At 43.1% G+C, this 20996-nt stretch overlaps 1 protein-coding gene across 2 annotated transcripts in view; it reads left to right on the plus strand.

The window, feature by feature from the left end:
• IL31RA (interleukin 31 receptor A) overlaps positions 1-20996 on the plus strand; it is a 123996-nt gene that overhangs the window by 96136 nt on the left and 6864 nt on the right. For both annotated transcript variants that reach the window (XM_073622860.1, XM_073622868.1), the window contains 4 exons: positions 1974-2120; positions 3671-3811; positions 17408-17501; positions 17807-17885. In XM_073622860.1, the coding sequence (XP_073478961.1) occupies positions 1974-2120; positions 3671-3811; positions 17408-17501; positions 17807-17885 (461 nt within the window). The remainder of the gene's footprint in view (positions 1-1973; positions 2121-3670; positions 3812-17407; positions 17502-17806; positions 17886-20996) is intronic.

Raw genomic sequence — 20996 nt, forward strand, 5'->3', positions numbered from 1 at the left:
CTTTTTTCGTCCTCCTCTGCAACCTCTCCGGTGAGTTTTCTTTTTTTGGGGTTGGCTCGAGGAGGACTGGAGACTAAAAAAGTGGGATCTACAGAAAGAGATGAACATGAAACGTGGAGGGTGGGAGTAAGAATTACTTGGGAAGAGGGAATGTTGGGAGATGATCAGCAGTGGGGGGGGGGGGGTCAAGAACCTCCACAGACCTGTGGTCGGTCAAGTGAACAACTGCAGATGGATCAGAAGTGTTTGGTGAACTGTTAATTAGTAAGTGAACAGCCATAGAGTCATCAGTGGAGTCCACAGGGGTGTTAACTAGAGGATTGGGATCTATCGAGTCAGTAGCATCATCTGGCCGAATGACATTAGGTGGTAGTATAGAAGAAAGTGGGAGGGATGGATTGGCAGTAAAATGTACAGTATTCTGCCGTAGAGCACCTTGAGAGTGACTGGGTATAGGTATGCTGATCCTGATAACCCTAGTCCCACATGTGTAAGCAGGTCTGTTGTAAAACCGATTCAAGTCGGCTAATAGGTTGCGTCGCATTATAGTGACGTCACAGCCGGGCCCCACGCTGTTTGCCTTCCAAGCCTCATTCTGGATCCTCACCACGCGGCCGTTTCCTACATTGTGAACGGGAATCGCCAAGCTGTAGCGTGGCTTATCACAGGCTCTGGTGCTTCACTGCCCTTATCCTCCATGGAATCTACACCATGAAAAGCGGACTTTCTGTGATCCCACTTCACCCTCTCTGAATTTCGATGTGCTGTACCTTGTCAGCTATAAGAGGACTCACTGTGACTTGTAGTTCCACCTCATCTTCCCTGGGATCCGATGTGCTGCATCTTTCAAGTTAGAAGCGGACTCACTGTGACCTGTAGTCCCACCTCCTCAGCCCAGAGATGCACCCAAACTCAACTTTACTTCTTTCCATGTGAGTGGATATTGTTTTTATAATAAATTGTTTATGATATATACTCCTTGTTTTTTCCTAGTTTTACTGGAACTTGCTTCTGGTCTCCCTGGTGGCAGCCCTGACAGACTCACTTATTTCTTCCACGTTGGCAAAGTGGTTCTGTTATCCTGACCGGATAAGTGCCCATCTGTGCCACCTATGAGTGCATATCAGTGCCCATCAGTGTCGCATATCAGTGCCACCTCATCAGTGCCCATCAGTGCCGCTTTATCAGTGCCCGTCAGTGCAGCCTCATCAGTGCCCATTAGTGAAGGAGAAAACGTACTTATTTACAAAATTTTATAACAAAGGATGAAAACCTTTTTTTTTTTTTTTAATTTTTGGACTTTTTTTATTTGTTTAGCAAAAGAAAAAAACTCCAGAGGTGATCAAATACCACCAAAAGAAAGCTCTATTTGTGGGAAGAAAATGATAAAAATTTTGTTTAGGTACGATGTAACATGACCACGCAATCATAATTTAAACAGCGACAGCGCTAAAAGCTGAAAATTGGCTTGGGCAGGAAGGGGGGGAAAGTGCCTGGTATTGAAGTGGTCAAAGTCCATCTAAATCTATTGATCCATCTAAGACTATGCATTCACAAAGTGACAACACTGTTGTGGGATTTTACTGTAGACATTGACATTATTGTCACCCTATTACAGGGAGTGGAACAAATCTGGAAAACCAGATATTCTGGCAGAATCAACCATGCTATAAAACTGCGTTACAAGGAAATTCGGAAAAATAAAAAACTGCTGTGTAAATAGTGACAGATTGCAGCATATATTGTATGTAAAATTTGATTTTGCCCATAGTTTCACTTAAAGTCTTTTAGTATTCTAAGTTTATTAATCATGAACTGCGTTGCCATCATTATAATGCTAATTAAGAGACAGCCTTAACACACCTTGTATGAGAAATACATTCCCACTGTGGGTTTCTTATCAGAAATGCATTTTTGGCCAGTTGCCACTTACTTTGTATTTCTGCATAATCTTTTTTAACTATTACTTCCAGCTCCACTCCATGGCCCAAATACTACAGTAGTAAACCTGAGAGAAACAGAGGCAACAATCAAATGGGATCCAATCAGACAAGATGACGCCAATGGCTTTATAACTTCATTTAGTGTTGTTTACAATTCTCTCAATGGACATGAATCTGGTAAGAACATTTAGCAATACATATTCAGAAGGTGGTTGAGGGATAGTGGTCCAGTGCAATGCTATTGGGTGTGCTTAAGATCCAAGGCATCCAAAATAATTAATCTTTCCCAGGTTTAACTACAGGAAATTGAGTTGCTATAGGTCACTGCACTTTGAACATAATCATTTTTATTATATTATTGAGCGTGTATTCCTGCATTTACCTTTTTAGATCTAGTAAAGATTGTATCACTATGTGGTTCATTTACAAATAATAAAATTTTTTTATATTTAAAAAATACAGTAATCATGCTGAATGCTCTGCGCAGTCATGTAGAGTCAGTTAAAGGAACAAGAGATCACTAAATAATAGTTCCTTGTCCATGTTGTTTAGACATTGACTCTGCATGGGAATTTCCCTTAGCTTAGTGAATGCGGTGACAATTCAGCAGAATGTAACCTCTATTACTAAGCTCTGAAAAAAAAAATCCCTTGCCAAGTAAACAGCCTATTTACCTTTAATAAAACAAATTCTAGATCTATATAACATGGACAATGAATTACTATTTTTGTTTTCTTATAACTGTACCTTACAGTATATGACAGTGCAGAGCTAGCGGCATGATTATTGTATTTTTTTTACACATACAGTACACAATCTTGTTTTATGTTTGTAGACAAGAAGATTTTCACAGCTGCATCAGCTCTGCTATGCAGGAGTATATTGGTATCCCATAGTTATATTAAAGACAAGAGCTTCATATCAAATGAATATGTTGACATCCAGAGGCAGATCTCTGATTAAATTTGGTGAGCGGAGATCTGCCTGTGGCCACTGTACATCCATACTGTTCTTGACTTTAATTTATGACTTTATTTATGAGAATCATTTTTTTTGATCCATGTACGACAAAAGTTTTTTTTCTTTTATGTGGAAAAAAAGATGCACCTGGTTGGCTGTAGAGCATGCTGGGAAACTATTGTGGCTGATGTGGTAGATGTTAGTTGCTAAAAGAGTTCCCGTTTGTCCAAACCCATACACTTCACAATTATCACTAGTAACTGTCTAGTTACAGTCCTTCTTATATATTATTTTTCTGCAGTGTGTGCTGTGTCACAGTAAAATGGCCAGTGTCAAGTTATTCATATAAATCAGTGGTTCTCAACTCCTGTCCTCAGGACCCACTAACAGGCCAGGTTTGCAAGATAACTGAAATACATCACAGGTGATATCATTTGCTGCTCAGTAATTGCAGAATTCTAGTCTGCATCTCCCCAAGGTAATACTTAAAATCTGGCCTGTTGGTGGGTCCTGAGGACTGGAGTTGAGAACCACTGATATAAATAAATACCCCACGTATGGCGGACTGCTCAAGAAAGTGCAACTGTGCAAGTCTGTGTGGGAGATTTCAAACACAATCACCTGGTGCACACGTGTAAAGAGCCCCAAAACAAGGCTGCTAAAAGTGGGGTGTATAATGGATCCAAATGAGTGCTGAAAAGAAGTTGTCAGTAATAATGTAGACTGAATATAAATAATATTTTAAGTGTAAATTTTATTGATTCTAGTTGCTACAGTGAGCAGTGATGTCTATGAATACACCTTACAATCCCTAAAGCCGAAAACTTTGTACACTGCTTATGTGGTAGCTAGCACCCAAGCCGGGAACACAAGCGGACACCGTGTTCACTTCACTACACTTCAATACAGTAAGTTATTACAATGATATATTTCTGCAATGTGACATGACAACTTCTTGTGTCCTCCACATAGCAAAACCTGTATTCCAGAATCTTCCTGTACAGGCAGTGATCTTTTTTCATAAAGCTAACACTGGGTGTATCAGTTGCTATAATTGTAGAAAGCTGCAAATACAGTAGGGCAATGTGCTGTAAACCCACCTCTAGAGCATATAGGAAATCTTGCTCATTACTGGAGTTACATTGTTTCACTGGGTGCTCTGTAGCAGGATTGGGTGCTCAGGAGCTGATTCAGATCTTTGGCTTTGTACGAGACGCCAGCTTCATTGACATCCAGTGTTTCCAACACTTGTACTCCCAGGACTTACTGAAAGCCTACACCATCCTAAAATCACACTTGGTGGTTAAAACAAGTAACACCCTCCCTTCCTTCCTTCTTTCTTTCTTTTTCTTTCTTTCATTCTTTCTTTTCTTTCTTCCTTTCTCTCTCCTTCTTCCTTTTTTTCTTTCTCTCTCTCTCTCTCTCTCTCTCTCTCTCTCTCTCCCTTCCTTCCATCCTTTCTTTCTTTCTTTCTTTCTTTCTTTCTTTCTTTCTTTCTTTCTTTCTTTCTTTCTTTCTTTCTTTCTTTCTTTCCTTCTTTCTTTTAATTACTAGCTTGATTTTTCTTGGTTAGTCCAAATCTCTCTTACAATCTAAGAGGAAGGGTAAAGTGATACAAAATGTAATTTTTTTATCGTACATCACGGGACACAGAGCATCATAGTAATGACTATCTGGGTTATACGCTACCTTTAGGTGATTGGACACTGGCAACCAATAGTAAGACGGTTCCTCCCTTATAACCCCTCGCACACAGGAAGTACCTCAGTTTTTTCGCCAGTGTCTTGAAGGTGATGGTCATGGCTGTTGAAGCTCTTCAAATTCTTCAACTGATGTTCCAGTGAGGATGTTATAATCAGATCCATTCGGATGGCACAAGAAACGGGCGGGCCTGTGCGCCGCGGGCGTGCGCCGTGGGTGCGGCAGATGCCCGCATTTGTGTGTATACTACAGACACGTGCACGCGCGCACTTTGTGCACGGTTGGCATCATGGACAGACTTCATAAAAGGCTGGAGCTCCTGGCATGCGCTGTGGAGACACAGAGCAGCTGTACTTGGGCACGTGAATCTGGAAGTTTTTGGACACAGTTGCAACAAGTTTGACAGGAGTTTTTACAAGCCGTGACAACTACATATATGCTAGTTACAGGCTTGTGGTTCTGTGGGAATACTTTTTTCTCGTCTTGTAAGCAATGTCTTCCAGAAAACGAGGTACAGGGAGCAGAGCAAGTACTGGGGTAAGAGTTCCTCCTTTAATAGCAGGAGACCAACCTCATGCTGATGCAGCCTCAGTCTCCCCTGAAAGACCTGCGGCTTCTGGCCTGGCTGAGCCATTGCAGCTGTCAGGCATTGTGGCCACTACCAATCTTCCTGCCTCGGCTTATGTTACTAAGGATGACTTGGCATCTGCCCTAGCTGGCCTTGAATAGCCGGTATGATTTCCTCAGTAACACAGGGGGGGAGAAAACGTAATACATCTCCCTCTCCGGAGCCTGGCCCCAGTGGTGAGTCACTTGAACACAAGGACTCCCATAGCCAGATAGGTCCAGGTGATCTGGAACCAGAATGGGCAGAGGATTTGGAGAAGGTGGCCATAAAAGACCGGGAGGAAGGAGAGGCTGAGAATTCCTCGGCTGAGGATTCTGGTTCAGAGGAACCATTTTCAGCTTCCCACCCCCAAAAATTGTTTATCCAATCTCTGGCTGAGATGGTACGAGCTGGGTTTAAATTACCCCCGGTTCAGGAGCCAGGACTCTCCTGCTCTACTTTAGGATCCTTGCGACCTAAGCAAGTTTCCCAGGTTTTTCCTTTGCATCCATTATTGGAGCAGGTGATTTACGCAGATTGGGATCACCCTGACATGATTTACTTACCTCCAAAGAGGTTCTCACTGTTATATCCTATGGAGGAAAGGTTCAGAAAGAAATGGAGTACATCATTGGTTGATGCCGCCAGTTCTTCAGTAAATAAAAGTCTAACCTGTCCAGTTTTTAAAGATGCGGCTGATAAGAAGCTAGAGTCCTTGTTAAAAGCCTCCTTTGTGGTGGCTGGTTCAGCAGTGCAACCAGCAGTAGCGGCTATTGGAATTTGCCAGTACCTGAAAGACCGCTTTAAAAGGTTGGTTAAGAGTCTACCTTGTCAGGAGGAATCTACAGAAGAGTTGTCTGAGCTTCCTCATGCTTTGTATTTTGCAGTAGACGCATTGAAAGACTCAATCCAGAAGATGTTGCGTTTTGCGCTACTGTCAATACATATGCGCAGGGTCTTGTGGTTAAAGAACTGGTCTGCTGAAATACCATGTAAAAGGCTGCTTGCAGCTTTTCCCTTCCATGGAGAACGCCTATTTGGTGAGGATCTGGATAAATATATCTAGAAAATCTCTGGAGGAAAAAGCACCTTACTTCCTGTCGGTCCTTCCGTATGGAGTCGGCTCGTTTAATAATAAAAACCCTAAGAAAGGAGGATTACTTAGTGTCCAAATAGATCAAGGACGCATACCTTTATGTACCGATCTTCGGTCCTCATTAAAGATTCCTGCGTTTCGCAGTGGAGGGCCGTTATTTTCAATTCGTGGCATTGCCATTCGGTCTAGCCACAGCCCCCCGGGTTTTCACAAAAATTCTGGCCCCAGTGTTGACATCCCTAAGGTCCCAAGGAATATCTGTGGTGGGATATCTGGACGATCTTCTAAAGGATCGGTCTTGCCCCATTCTAGTCCAAAACATTTCAAGAATGGTTCGGGTTTTACAGCACCTAGGCTGGATTCTGAATGTGGACAAATCAGCTCTTCATCCAGCTCAATTCTTGGTGTATCTAGGCCTGGTCTTGGACACCGCTCGGGAAAGGGTGTTTTTACCCCCCTTAAAGGTCAATTCCATAGTGGAGCTTGTCCGGAAGGTAAAGGGAGAAGAAAGACCTTCTATTCGGCTGTGCATGAGATTGCTGGGCGAGATGGTGTCATCTTCCAACACAATTCCTTATGCACAGTTCCACTCACGGTTGTTCCAGAACAATATTCTGGAAGCCTGGGACAAGACCACTCAAACTTTAGATCAGCCTATGGTTCTATATACACGAGTACAATGGGACCTCTCTTGGTGGTTAAAAACCAGCAATTTGAAAACCGGGAAATCCTTTCCACCGGTAACCTGGAAGGTGGTACCTACAGACGCCAGTCGTCTCGGCTGGGGAGCAGTCCTGAAGGAGGCATCGGTCCAGGGAGTATGGTCCCAAGCAGAAAAGATCTTGCCCATCAACCTATTGGAAATTTGGGCAGCTCGCCTAGCCCTGCGCTTCTGGACATCCAGATTGCGGGGCCTTCCTGTGCGAGTCTGACAACTCCACGGTAGTGGCATATATCAACCACCAGGGAGGCACCAAAAAGTCACACAGCCCACAAAGAGGTGAATAACATATTGACTTGGGCAGAAAGGCATGTCGCCAAAAATTGTTGCCGGGGGAATGGTCCCTTCACCCCAAAGTCTTTCTTCAGATCTGCCGACACTGGAGGACCCCAGATGTGGATCTGCTAGCGTCCAGATTCAATGCCAAACTGGACAGGTTTGTATCCAGGACCAAGGATCCACTTGCTGTCGGGACAGACGCTTTGGCGGTTCCTTGGCAAAAGTATTCTCTGATGTATGCTTTCCCTCCGATCCAAATTCTGCCACACCTGCTGCGCAGGATACAGGAGGAACGAAAACCAGTGATCCTGGTGGCCCCAGCCTGGCCCCGGAAGTCTTGGTACACAGAGATTGTGAAATTGGCAGTGGGGGACCCGTTGCTCCTTCCATACCGTGCGGACCTGTTGTCTCAAGGACCCATATTTCATCCTTCTTTACGGTCGCTGAATTTGATGACATGGCTATTGAGGCCAGAGTCTTGAAGGACCGTGGTATTACGGGTTCAGTCTTGTCCACTCTAATAAATGCTAGGAAGCCAGTTTCTAGACATATTTACTATAGAGTCTGGAGGTCATACATTTCCTGGTGTGAAGGAAAGGGATGGTACCCTCGTAAGTATACGATTGGAAGAGTTCTTGCTTTTCTTCAAGCAGGAGTAGACTTGAAGCTGGCTTTAGCAACAATTAAAGGGCAAATTTCGGCCTTATCATTTTTTTTCCAGAGACTGATTGCATCCCATTCTTTGGTACGAACCTTTGTCAAAGGAGTAACGCACCTGAGGCCGCCGGTTAAACCGCCCTTATGCCCCTGGGATCTGAACTTGTTGCTATCAGCCTTACAGAGGCAACCTTTTGAACCTATTAGGCATATTCCTTTTATCCTATTAACTAGGAAACTGTTTTTTTTGGTGGCCATAACCATGGCTAGAAGGGTGTCAGAATTGGCCGCCCTTTCTTGCAAAGAACCTTTTCTGATTCTTTATCAGGACAGAGTGGTCATGCGCCCTCGTCCGGATTTTTTGCCCAACGTGGTTTCTAATTTTCATTTGAATCAAGATATCATTTTACCTTCCTTTTTTCCAAACCGTAAGTCTAGGGAGGAAAGGTCGCTTCACTCGCTTGATGTGGTGAGAGCGATCAGAGTATACTTAAAGATGTCAGCCCCTTTTCGGAAAACTGACTCTCTTTTTGTCCTAACGGAAGGTCCTAAGAGAGGCCAGGCGGCAACGAGTTCAACTATCTCTAGGTGGATTCGCCAAGCTATTATCTAGGCGTATGGATTAAAATGCAAGGTTCCACCTTGGGATCTAAAAGCACACTCCACTAGAGGGGTTAGTGCATCATGGGCATTACGCCAGCAGGTGTCTATGGCTCAGGTTTGCAAAGCAGCCGCTTGGTCTTCAGTTCATACGTTCACCAGGTTTTACCAGGTGGATGTTAGATCTCAAAGAGAGACTGTCTTTGGCCACAGCGTGTTGCAGGCAGCGTTATAATCCCGGTCCCCATTGGGGCTTAGGGATACTGTGTTCCCTCCCCTCAGGTGCATTGCTTTAGGACATCCCAGATAGTCATTACTATGGTGCTCTGTGTCCAGTGATGTACGATAAAGAAAAATTGATTTTTAAAACAGCTTACCTGTAAAATCCTTTTCTTGGAGTACATCACGGGACACAGAGGTCCCTCCCCTCTTTTCTGGGATCTTCATTGCTTGCTACAAAACTGAGGTACTTCCCGTGTGGGAGGGGTTATATGGAAGGAACCGTCTTACTATTGGTTGCCAGTGTCCAATCACCTAAAGGTAGCGTATAACCCAGATAGTCATTACTATGGTGCTCTGTGTCCCCTGATGTACTCCAAGAAAAGGATTTTACAGGTAAGCTGTTTTAAAAATCCATTTAACTGTGGGGGAAGAGCTGATGAAGAAAATGAAAGTACAGTTGTTAGGTGGAAGCAGGATAAGCTTCTCTGAAAGGAAAAGCATTTAGGGATCGCTTAAAATTCGATAGAGTAGGAGATAGTCGGACAGAATGGGGTAGGGAATTCCAAAGGATGGGAGAGGCTTGGCATAAGTCCTGGAGGCTAGCATGGGAGGAGGTGACTAGGGAGCTAGAGAGCAGGAGGTCTTGGGAGGAATGAAGAGGACGATTTGGTTGACATTTTGAGGCTATGTTAGTGATGTAGCTGGAGGCAGAGTTTTGGATGGAAGGGGGGATAGCCTATTTAAAATTAAGCCAATGAGCAGATAACCAGGGAGTGAATCAGGAGCTTTGTGGTTTCATTGGTTAGGAAGGGACATTTTTGGAGATGTTGCGGAGGTTGAAGCGGCAAGCCTTGGAAGGTGATTTAAAGTGGTGTGACATCCAGGCTGATATGTCTGTTAGTAAATTAGTAATGCATGAGGAGAATGTAAATCGAGCTACAATAGCATCTTTCATTACATTGCAGGTGGGTGGAGCTGGGTAAACCCTTCTACCTATAACCAAAATATCCCTTATATAGTGACCCTTTACAGAATTAAAGCCTGAGTTTACCCCTACCCTGCCGGGAGAACACACAGTGATGATTGCTAGCGGCTATAGTCGCTGGCTATAATCGCATGAAAAATCCAACAGGCTGGTTGTACACAAGTTGATTGATCGTACAGTCAGTCTGCCAATACATGGTTCACATCTTGTCCAGTCCCTGCTGAACCGGCTAAGATTCAAACTGTCTATGGCTGGCTTTACCTTCAATGTGATGTGTCCCTTGTGCTTCTGTCTTTTAGTGCAGAAGTGATTTTTCCCCTCCGATGCCCCCTCACCCCTGAGGCCACAATCTTCAGGCGTAGCGGGGGTTAATAGAACCAAGGAGCTGTCACAGGCACTCATCAAGAGTGCCTGACTATTCCCACCCTTTTTCGCCAAGCTTCTCCATTCATAGAAGCCGTACTACAGCTATTACTACAATCTGTGACTGGAGGACAGGAGGGTGATTGAAAGGTCGGGTGCAGTGCTTTGGCTCCCACAGCTATTCCTCCAACAGCAGGTCAGTAATATTGAGGTACAGACCTTCGAATTTGGGGTTGGAAGAGATATGGACTACAAATGTGGTGATGGCAATGCACCTCTTCTTCTTAGAGAACTATGAGTCCATCTGCCACAGTGGTAGATGGGACTTGTAGTTTTTCAAGTTTTTCATTCATAAATCACTGTGAATGAATGATTCAGCTTTGCAGGAGGAGCCATGCACAGTTATATCAAATTCAAATAATGATAGGAGCCAGAGAATAGACAGATTTTGTAAGTGCGGGGGGATTTTAGGGGTGGGGGGCTGCAGACTCTGACCATGTTCATGTTACAGACTAAATATGGGTGTAACATGAAACATGGTCAGAAAGTGGACTTCTCTTTTAAGATGTACTTGTCCACAGGTGAATTTTATACACCTGCTATTGTATTGCCTGATAATTTCTGGAATCAGGTTATTAACATGTTGGCCTCCATACTGCAGCTTCCTATTCTATGTACTCCTGAAAGTATTATTTGTTATAATAGATGAAGAAATGCGGCCTCATTATCAAGAATATTTCTGAGTGAAACCCTATTCATGGACTGTGGTGGTAGCCACTAAGTAGATGAACCCAGCACCTCCCACTTTAGCTCAAAGGATATCACTGACTATTCAAATTCTTCCCTAATGCAAAGGTCATCTATGATAACACAAACTACCCTCTTAAATTCCAGAATTTTTTTCTTTATTATTATTATTATTATAATAATCTGCCTTGACTGTGTACGAGGTGTGACAATTTAATTCCCAGAATGGACTGTAAGAAAAAATGTTTGCTTACCTATACACTAGTGGCTGCTGTCACCTTCAAAGTAGTCCCCTTGTTAGGCTACGCACTTTTCTAGGGGACTGTGCCATTGCCAGAAACATTCCTGGAATTCGTTTTCCAGAATTCTGAGCAGCAGGGGAGTTGCTAGGTCTGCAAAAGATCTGGGGCTAGAGCCCATAGCAGCGGTCACCAACCTTTTTGCATGCCCGCGGGGGGGACCAGTGGTAAGCAATTTTTCACGGGCGATGGCTGGTGTTGGCGCTTCAGTCATCATGGCATAATGGTTGATATGGTGTCAGGGTGATTGAAATGCATTATTTCTATTGTTACATTCTAATATATAATGAAGTGGTTCAACTCACCATACTGCAGAATCAGTGGGAGCCCTGGGTGTGTCACTTGCCACATCTCCTGCCACCAGATGCAGCGTCATACTTGCCACTGTCACCTGCCACTAGATGTGGATTGTCACTTGCCATGCCAGCCAGTGCCACCAAATGTGCATTAACGCTACATTGGTGGCAGGCTGACAGCACTGGTCCATTTATTGAGAGAAGGAGAGCGGTGATGCGGGGTGGGCAGTGAGGGATGATGTCATTTCGCTGCTCCCCGCCGCACCTCCAACATTGAAGCAAGGGAGTCTTTGCTGCAAACTGGAGCTCCATGATGACCGTGCCATGAGGTCGGAGGAGCGCCGATTTGTGGCGGACAGTGAGAGATTATGTCATCCCTCTGCTGCTCACCGCACCTCGCTCCCAAATTGAAGAGGCCCGGCTGTGAAGAGCTTGCTTCTTTCCTCTCTTCTGCCTCTCTCAAGCAGCCAGCCAGCCTGCTGCAGCAGCCGCAACCCGCTGGTTAGGCAGGGACCCTGCGGCAAGATAGCCAGATAGCCCCAATAGCCACCCCCTAGCAACGCCCCTGCTGAGCAGTATCTTTGTTGCGGTGTGCTGGATGTCTGGAATGTCATAAAATCTGTATCCTTTTAAGGCATTTTTGAATTTTGGAAACAGCCAAAAGCCGCAGGATGCTAAGTCAGGAGAATAATGTGGTTGGTCAAATTTTGGAAAAGATTTCTGCGCCAGGAACCTGCAAACATTTAGCGCATCATGTGTAGGAACATTGTCGTGGTGGAGATTCCACTTGTCAAGCCAGAGTTCCGGTCTTTTCCCCCGAACAGATTCGGTATGCACTCTGTCCATATTTGTATCGGTCTTATGCGTTTTTGCCTGCCCGCTTCTTGCGTTATCGTGAACATCTTCCTGCCCCTCCTCAAACCACCTATGCCATTCAAAAACACTTGATTTCTTCATGGAATGTTCACCATAAGCCTGTTGTAACAGAGCTAAAGGTTCACTCACACTTTTGCCAGTTTTCACATAAAATTTAATGTTAACCCTCTGCTCCAGATTCCTGTCACTAATTTTCTGCCAACATCGCAATGCACACGTGTTATTTCTTCTACTGCGCTATAAAGACTCAGTCAACTGGTCTGCTACCCAGGTGAGTTAGAACATGTCAGACACGCTCAAATGCAAATGGCTGTGTGACTTACCACCATAATGCTATACTGTGGGTATTCTGGGAATTAAATTGTCACATCACACAAAGTTAAACATACATGTAATTTTACATTTCTAAGTTTAAGATGATACATATTACACTAGGTCACTGGTCATAAGAAAACATTCCTATAGAAAATCAAAGCTGGCCTGTGCATAGTTCTTGTGTTATATCCAGGAGTTTTCTCAGGTCTTATCTACAACTACAGAACAATTAGTCCCTATGCTGTGGAAACTAGGAGAATGGATGGGATTCAGTGTCCAAGAGACATGAGCAATGCGACCCTTTCAATTTCAGTACACAAAAAAAAACATTCAGTGTCCTTCCCCAAGAGGTAATTATAATCTGAGTGCAGATCAACAGATATTTCTTTATCGTACATCACGGGACACAGAGCCATAGTAGTTACTATGTGGGTTCTTCAGTGAGGGCACCTCCTTGTTCTCAAGCCGCTTACCTTACTTACTTATAGTATACTATATGCTGCCCATTTTTGTCTTTTTATATTCCACCTCGTACATTTAACCATCGTTATCCATTGTACAACTGGACTTCCATGCTTGCTGGCTATTTGCAACACAAGCTGTATACCTTACAGCAGTAAGGTAGGCGGCTTGCGAACACAGAGGTGCCCTCACTGAAGAACCCCCCCTTCTCCCTTCACTATTGGAACTGTTTTTCATTTGGGAGTGTTTTTATTTGGTGGTGGAATTGTTTTTGTCTCACATTTGTGGACTAGTCACCTACAGCTCTTTCAAGCTGCTACTTATGTGCTAGTGTGATACTAGCCCATACTTATTGGGACTCAATGTATGTTTCATTATTTGTATTTTAATTTTTTTTTGTGTTACCATTTTGCAGTGTGTTTCACTTATGTCAGCACTTTGATCCATTTAATATTTATGAGCCTAATGCTTCACTTGGCTTATGCACCCATTTGATATTGGTATACACACTCATACTGAATTTTTTGTTTGCACTTCTCATTGATGCCAGCATTGCTTTCATGTATTATTATTTATACTATTTTTTTCTAGTATTTAAGAGCCCTCATATGTGTTTACATGCATCCTTATATGTATCATTATATATATACTACTTCCTTCTAGTATTTAAAAGCCCTTATATGAGTTTGGCTCATGCATTTAGGTCATCTGGTATATATGCACTTAAGTTAGTCCCATCCGCTTCCCTTCCCCTTTGTTTATCACAGCGCAATCACCATCTCCTATATTTATGCTCAATCTGTCTATTTGGATCAGTCTACAGGTGTTGCAGCAGTGTTCTTCTAGTATAGGCCTTTTTAACAGCGCAGGAGTTATCACTTTCACACTAAAAAGTGTGAGATACCAGCAACTGACACTGCTATATCCTCTGTGAATAAAAGTTTGACTTGTCCAGTAGACAATGCTCAAATGCTTAGGGATCCAATGGACAAAAAGTTGGAATTAAAAAAACACTTTTTCTCTGGCAGGTTCAGTGACTCAGCCTGCGCTGGCAGCAATTGGTGTATGTCAATCCTTGAGAGACCAGTTTAAACAGGTGCTCAAGGTTATTCCTGATCAGCAGGCCCAGGATTTATCCAAACTACCAGCGGCGTTTTGTTTTGCAATAGACGCCATTAGAGATTCTATTCTTCAGGGCTCGCGCCTTACGCTTGGGCTGGTGCAGATGCGTAGAATCTTAAGGTTGAAAAATTGGTCAACCGAGGTGCCATGCAAAAAGCTCCTGGCTAGTTTACCTTTTCACAGTGAACGGCTGTTTGGGGATGATTTGGATAAATACATCCAAAGAATTTCTGGTGGAAAAAGTATTCTTTTGCCAGTTAGGAAGAGGAGTAAACATGTTTCATTTAAACAAGCTCCTTCTCCAGTGCCAGGGGCATCAGCCTCTAGGCAGTCATGACGGCCTCCGCCATCAGGTTCAAGAGGTAAACCTCAGGGTCAACCCCAGGGACAAAAGAAGTCCTGGGGGAGGAAACCTACAAAGCAAAATACTAAAGCCTCCTTATGAAGGGGCGCCCCCGCTTGCTTGAGTGGGGGGAAGACTTCTGCAGTTCTCAAGGGTCTGGCAGGATGAGTGTCGAGAAAAATGGGTGACTTCCTCAATAGCTCTAGGGTACAAGCTAGTTCCGAGAGTCCCCGTTTCCTCGTATTCTCACATCAAATGTTCCCAAGGATCCAGAGAAAAAGAAGTCTCTCTTTCAAGCATTGGACCGTCTTTTGTCTCAAAAAGTGATCTCGGTGGTCCCCATGCAAGAGAAGGGATTGGGGTTTTATTCAAACCTTTTCATGGTGCCAAAACCAAATGGAGATGTCAGACCCATTCTGGGTCTCAAAGATCTAAACCGGTTCCTGAATATCCGCTCTTTCCGCATGTAATCAATCCAATCAGTAGTCTCCATCCTACAAGGAGGAGAACTTCTGGCGTCAATCGACATCAAGGATGCATACCTCCATGTGCCAATTTTCCTCGCTCACCAGAAATATCTACGCTTCGAGGTAGAAAATCTTCATTTTCAGTTTGTAGCTCTGCCTTTCAGTCTAGCTACTTCACCTCGAGTGTTTACAAATGTCCTGGCCCCTCCTCTAGCCAGATTAAGGGCCCAAGGTATACTGATTATAGCGTACCTAGACGATCTACTCTTGATAGACCAGTCGGTAGCCCGCTTAGACAAAAATATGATCACTACAGTCAACTACCTGGAATACCTAGGTTGGATTCTCAACCTAGAGAAATCCTTCTTAAAACATCAAGGCGATTGGAATACTTGGGTTTGATTATAGATACAGCCTAGAAAAGGGTATTCTTACCCCAGGCAAAGATCAGTGCCAAAAAGGAACTGATTCAGGTGGTCAAGGCAAAGAAAAATCCCTCCATTCGACTTTGCATGAGGTTGTTGGGAAAGATGGTGGCTTCGTTCAAGGCCATTCCTTATGCTCAGTTTCATTGGAGGCTGATGCAAAAAAGTATTCTATTGGCTTGGAACAAGAAGGTCCAAGCGCTAGATTTCCCAATGCATCTGCCTCCAAGGGTGCACCGGAGCCTCAGTTGGTGGTTAATAACCAAGAATCTGCAGAAGGGAAAATCCTTCCTATCAGTTACCTGGAAGGTGGTAACAACAGATGCCAGCCTTTTAGGGTGGGGAGCAGTCCTGGAAGAGATGACTGTCCAAGGGAAATGGTCCAGCCTTTTAAGCCGATACAGCATATTTCCTTGGTCCTTTTGACAAGGAAACTAATTTTTCTGGTAGCCATATTGTCTGCAAGAAGGGTATCAGAGTTGGCTACTCTTTCTTGTGAGGAACCATATTGAATTATTCACAAGGATAAGGTAGTATTGCGTCCTCATCCTAATTTTCTACCGAAGGTAGTGTCAGGTTTTCATTTATACCAGGATATTATTCTGCCTTCATTTTTTCCAGAACCCTGTTCTACGTAAGAGAAATCACTACATTGTCTGGATGTGGTGAGAGCAGTCAAAGTCTACTTGAAGGCGACTGCTCAGATTTGAAAAACGGATGTTTTGTTTTTGGTATCCTGAAGGTCCTAAAAGAGGACAGGCAGCATCAAAATCTACTATTTCTAAATGGATTCGGCAAGTAATTGTTGAAGCTTATGGTTTGAAGCGGAAGATTCCACCCGCTCAAATCAAAGCGCACTCCACTAGGGCTGTTAGTGCTTCGTGGGCAGTGCATCACCAAGCCTCCATGGCTCAAATCTGCAAGGCCGCAAGTTGGTCTTCAGCCCATACATTTACCAGATTCTATCAGGTGGATGTAAAAAGGCCTGAGGATATTGCCTTTGGGCGTAGTGTAGCAGTATAAGTCCTCTAGTCTCATAGTGCCCTACTACTTTTGTTGTGTCTCCCTCCCCTCAGTTGGCATTGCTCTGGAACATCCTACATAGTAACTACTATGGCTCTGTGTTCCGTGATGTACGATAAAGAAAATAGGATTTTTATAACAGCTTACCTGTAAGATCCTTTTCTTGGAGTACATCACGGGACACAGAGTTCCCTCCCCTCTTCTAATACATGTATATTGCTTTGCTACAAAAACTGAGGTACTCCCAGTAGTGGGAGGGGTTATATAGGGAGTGGACTTTTTGTCTTATGGTGTGCCAGTGTCCATCACCTGAAGGTGGCCTATAACCCACATAGTAACTACTATGGCTCTGTGTCCCGTGATGTACTCCAAGAAAAGGATTTTACAGGTAAGCTGTTATAAAAATCCTATTTTTCCTGTATTTGCAGATTTAAAAGGGATAAAACCTGAGGAAGTATAAATGTAGTGCAGAGATGTATTTTTATTATTTTGTCCTGACATACACTTTTAAACCTTTCATGCACTCAAATCCTGTGACAACACACCAAGGTGTGTCAGCCCTGCCCAATTTCTTCTGCTATGTTGCTCAACCACTCCTATTTTCAGACATGTTTAACATAAGGGCTCTGCATTATGTACACCAAGATAAAAACGAGGTAGGCTCTTTGGCGTACGACAGAGAGAGTGGGGAAGACACACGACATCTCTGAATTTATATGAACATCAACGGTTGTGTTTTTTTCTCCTTTTGCACTTATCAAACAGATATAACAAAACAGTTTCAACTGTATATTTAACTGACCAAAGGGAGCAAATGAGAGAAGTTTATTGTTAGGGACTAAATACACTTTAATATAACAGCATTTATTTATATGCTGTATTCTCCTTTTTTCTTTAGAAAGTGAAGATTTTGGCCACGTTATTGGAACAATCGGAGTACTTGTGGTGCTTGTAGTAGTGTTTGGAATTGCATACACACGCAAGAAGGAAATGTAAGTTACGATATGACACTGTTGGACTGAAGCAAAAAAAACTGACAGGGGTTACAAAACGCCCATATCTATCCAAGATGAAAAATGTTTTGCCTTTATTTCTACTGTAAGGGTTGGGTCTGGATACACATTAAGCTGATTGAGAGGCATACTACCACATTCTCCCATAGGTCACCCAATGTGTTGTCCTCATTGACCTTACTGACCATCTTTGTAGATGTATAGAAATGATTGTTCCTCTCAGTAGAACCCACTCAAGAATATTTTAAAACATTTCATCAAGACTAAAATAATTTACATTCCAGGATCAAACATCTCTTTTGGCCAGATGTTCCTGACCCAGCACACAGTAGCATTACTGAATGGTCTTCAGATTTGGTAAAGGTAAGTTGCAGATGTTATGCATTTCACTTGAACTATAGTAGAGCTATTGTTGTTTTCTAGCGGGATGTACAGTAATTCCATCCTGCTTGAAGGAGTACGATTACAGTGTTTCATTTTAGCCTAGTTTTGTAATTCTGTAAATATATGAGAGTTAGAGAATATCATGATATTAGCAGAAAGCTTTGTATTATAGAGAACTTTGCACATCTTGCCAGGTCCTACTAAGATCATGTAAATCAAATGTGCCATGTATGATATCAGAGTATTCTAAATAATGAAAATAAATTGAAATAATTAAAAACTTCTCTACATCATCCCCATCTCCTCCAGCCTCATTTACAGGATACAGTAGGGAAAATAATGATTTGATCCTCTTACAGATTCTGTAAGTTTGCCCACTTACAAAGAAATGAAGGGTCTGTAATTTTTGTCATAGCTGTATTTTAAATGATAGAGACAGAATATCAACCAAAAATCCAGAAAAAAACGCATAATACACATGTTATAAATTGAGTAGCAGTTCAGTGAGTAAAATAAATATTTTATTCCCAAGCAAAACATGACTTAGTACTTGGTAGAGAAACCCTTATTGGCAAGCACAGAGGTAAGACGTTTCTTTTAGTTAGTGACCAGAGTGGCACGCATCTCAGGAGAGATTTTGGGTCACTCTTTTTTTTAAAGATCTTCGCTAAATCCTTGAGGTTTTTTGGCTGTTGCTTGGCAACTCGATGTTTCAGGTTGCTCCATAAATTTTCTAAAAGAATAAAGTGGATGTAAACCTAATGTCATCTTTTCTAAACTACTGCCATAGGGGTTATCTATAAGGATATACATGCCTCCTGCATGTATCTTTACCTGTCAAATGTCTCCCCTCTGTCTGTTATGAGACCCGAAAAATTGCATATTCTGTGGGTGGGTCTGTTGTCTGCAGCTCGGTGGGTGGAGTCGTGATGTCAGTAGACTCCCCGCCCACCTCTACACTCCCCTGTGTATTTCTAACACTGAACTTCTGCTATGATCTCTAACATCCAGCGAAAAGACAGGAAAGTAACCACCTGACTTCAGCATGCCAAATTATGCTGAGGTGTGGAACAGCCAATCCTTGCAGAGCTGCTGAAGAAAGGAGTGGGGGAGGGAATTTAAAAAAAATGCCTGTGTCTTAGGCTGTCACTCACAGCAAGGGGGAGTATTTGACAAAGTTTTTGTCAGTTTGTCAAGATTTTTCTCACTGAACAATAAAAGAGGATTGCTCAGAGATGGATTAACTCTGTGTGGCAAGACTGGGCTCAAATGATAGGAAATCTTATACTCTACAGTATGATATTAAAAAAAAAAAAAAAAAACAGGTTTGCATCCACTTTAGGGTCTGGAGACTGTCTAGGCCACTCCATGACCTTAATGTGCTTCTTTTTGAGCCACTCCTTTGTTGCCTTGGCGGTAGGTTTTGGGTCATTGTCATGCTGAAGGACCCATCTTCAGTGTTCTGGCTGTGGGAAGAATGTTCTCATCCAAGATTTTACAATACATGGCCCCATCCATTGGCCTCTCAATGCAGCAAAGCCGGCCTGTACCTTTAGCATAGAAACAGCCCCAAGCATAATGTTTCCACTTCTGTGCTTGACTGTAGGGATGGTGTTCTTAGGGTCATAGTCAGCATTTTTCTTCCTCTAAACACGTCAAGTCCCCCTCTTCAAGAAGGCACATATACAGTCATGCCAATAAACATGTAAATGATTCAGAGAATTGGGAGAAAGTGCTGTAGTCAGATGAGACCAAAATTGAGCTATTTGGTATTAACTCGACTCGCCGTGTTTGGAGGAAGAACAATGCTGACTATGACCCTAAGAACACCATCCCTACAGTGAAGCATGGAGGTGGAAACATGATACTTTGGGGCTGTTTCTCCGCTAAAGGTACAGGCCGACTTTGCCGCAATAAGGGGCCAATGATGGTGCCATGTATTGTAAAATCTTGGATGAGAACCTTCTTCCCTCGGCCAGAGCACTGAAGATGGGTGGTAGATGGGTCTTTCAGCATGACCCAAAACATACCACTAAGGCAACAAAGGAGTGGCTCAAATAGAAGCACATTAAGGTCATAGAGTGGCCTAATCAGTCTCCAGACCTTAATCCTATAGAAAATTTATAGAGGGAGCTGAATTTTCGAGTTGCCAAGAGACAGCCAAGAAACCTTAAGGATTTAGAGAAGATCTGTAAAGAAGAGTGGACCGAAATCTTTCCCGAGATGTGTGAAAACCTGGTAACCAACTACAAGAAACGTCTCACCCCTGTGCTTGCCAGCAAGGGTTTCTCCACCAAGTACTAAGTCATATTTTGCTTAGCGATCAAATACTTTTTTTTAACTCACTGAACTACAACTTAATTCATAACATTATTTTCTGGATTTTTGGTTGATATTCTGTCTCTATCATTCAAAATACACCTATGATAAACATTATAGACCCTTCATTTCTTTGTAAGTGGGCAAACTTACAAAATCTGCAGGAGATGTATATCTTGGGTCTCATAGACATGAAACCTTTCTATATCAGCGATTAGAGACCCTGTCTCAACCTAAACACAAAAAACAACCTAAAAGCACAGAAAATGAAGCATTTTAAGTGCTATCTTACAGTTTTTTCCTTCCCAGAAATAAATTTTTAATGACTCGCAATGTGCCTCTCAATTTGCTAGTAAATTTGACTACTCTAGGAGAGTTAATTGCTTAGGACAACCCCTCCTCCTGCCACGCATCATAGCTTTCTCCTTTCCTAGGAGTGTCCAGTTACACTCTGTGTTGCTCCAGCTCCTCAACCCCTCCCACGTAACCTTTTATGTAGCAGCCAGGAGGGGGATGAGTGACGGGAAATACCATAGTGTGTCCTAAGTGACATCTCTGAGTATGCTGGGACAGCTGAATCACATCCAGGATGACAGTGCCCAGCAGCAGTCTCTGGGCTTTCGGATGCCTGTGAAAGGCAAGGTTTCACAAGAAAACAACCTTCATAAAATGTTAAATGCTCATGCGTTGTTGAAATTAATGGTCTGGCAACAGGGTTTATTTAACCACTTCAATACCGCACACTTTCACCCCCTTCCTGCCCAGGCCAAT

This window comes from Aquarana catesbeiana, linkage group LG01 (assembly GCF_042186555.1).
Source record: "Aquarana catesbeiana isolate 2022-GZ linkage group LG01, ASM4218655v1, whole genome shotgun sequence".
Lineage (NCBI taxonomy): Eukaryota > Metazoa > Chordata > Amphibia > Anura > Ranidae > Aquarana > Aquarana catesbeiana.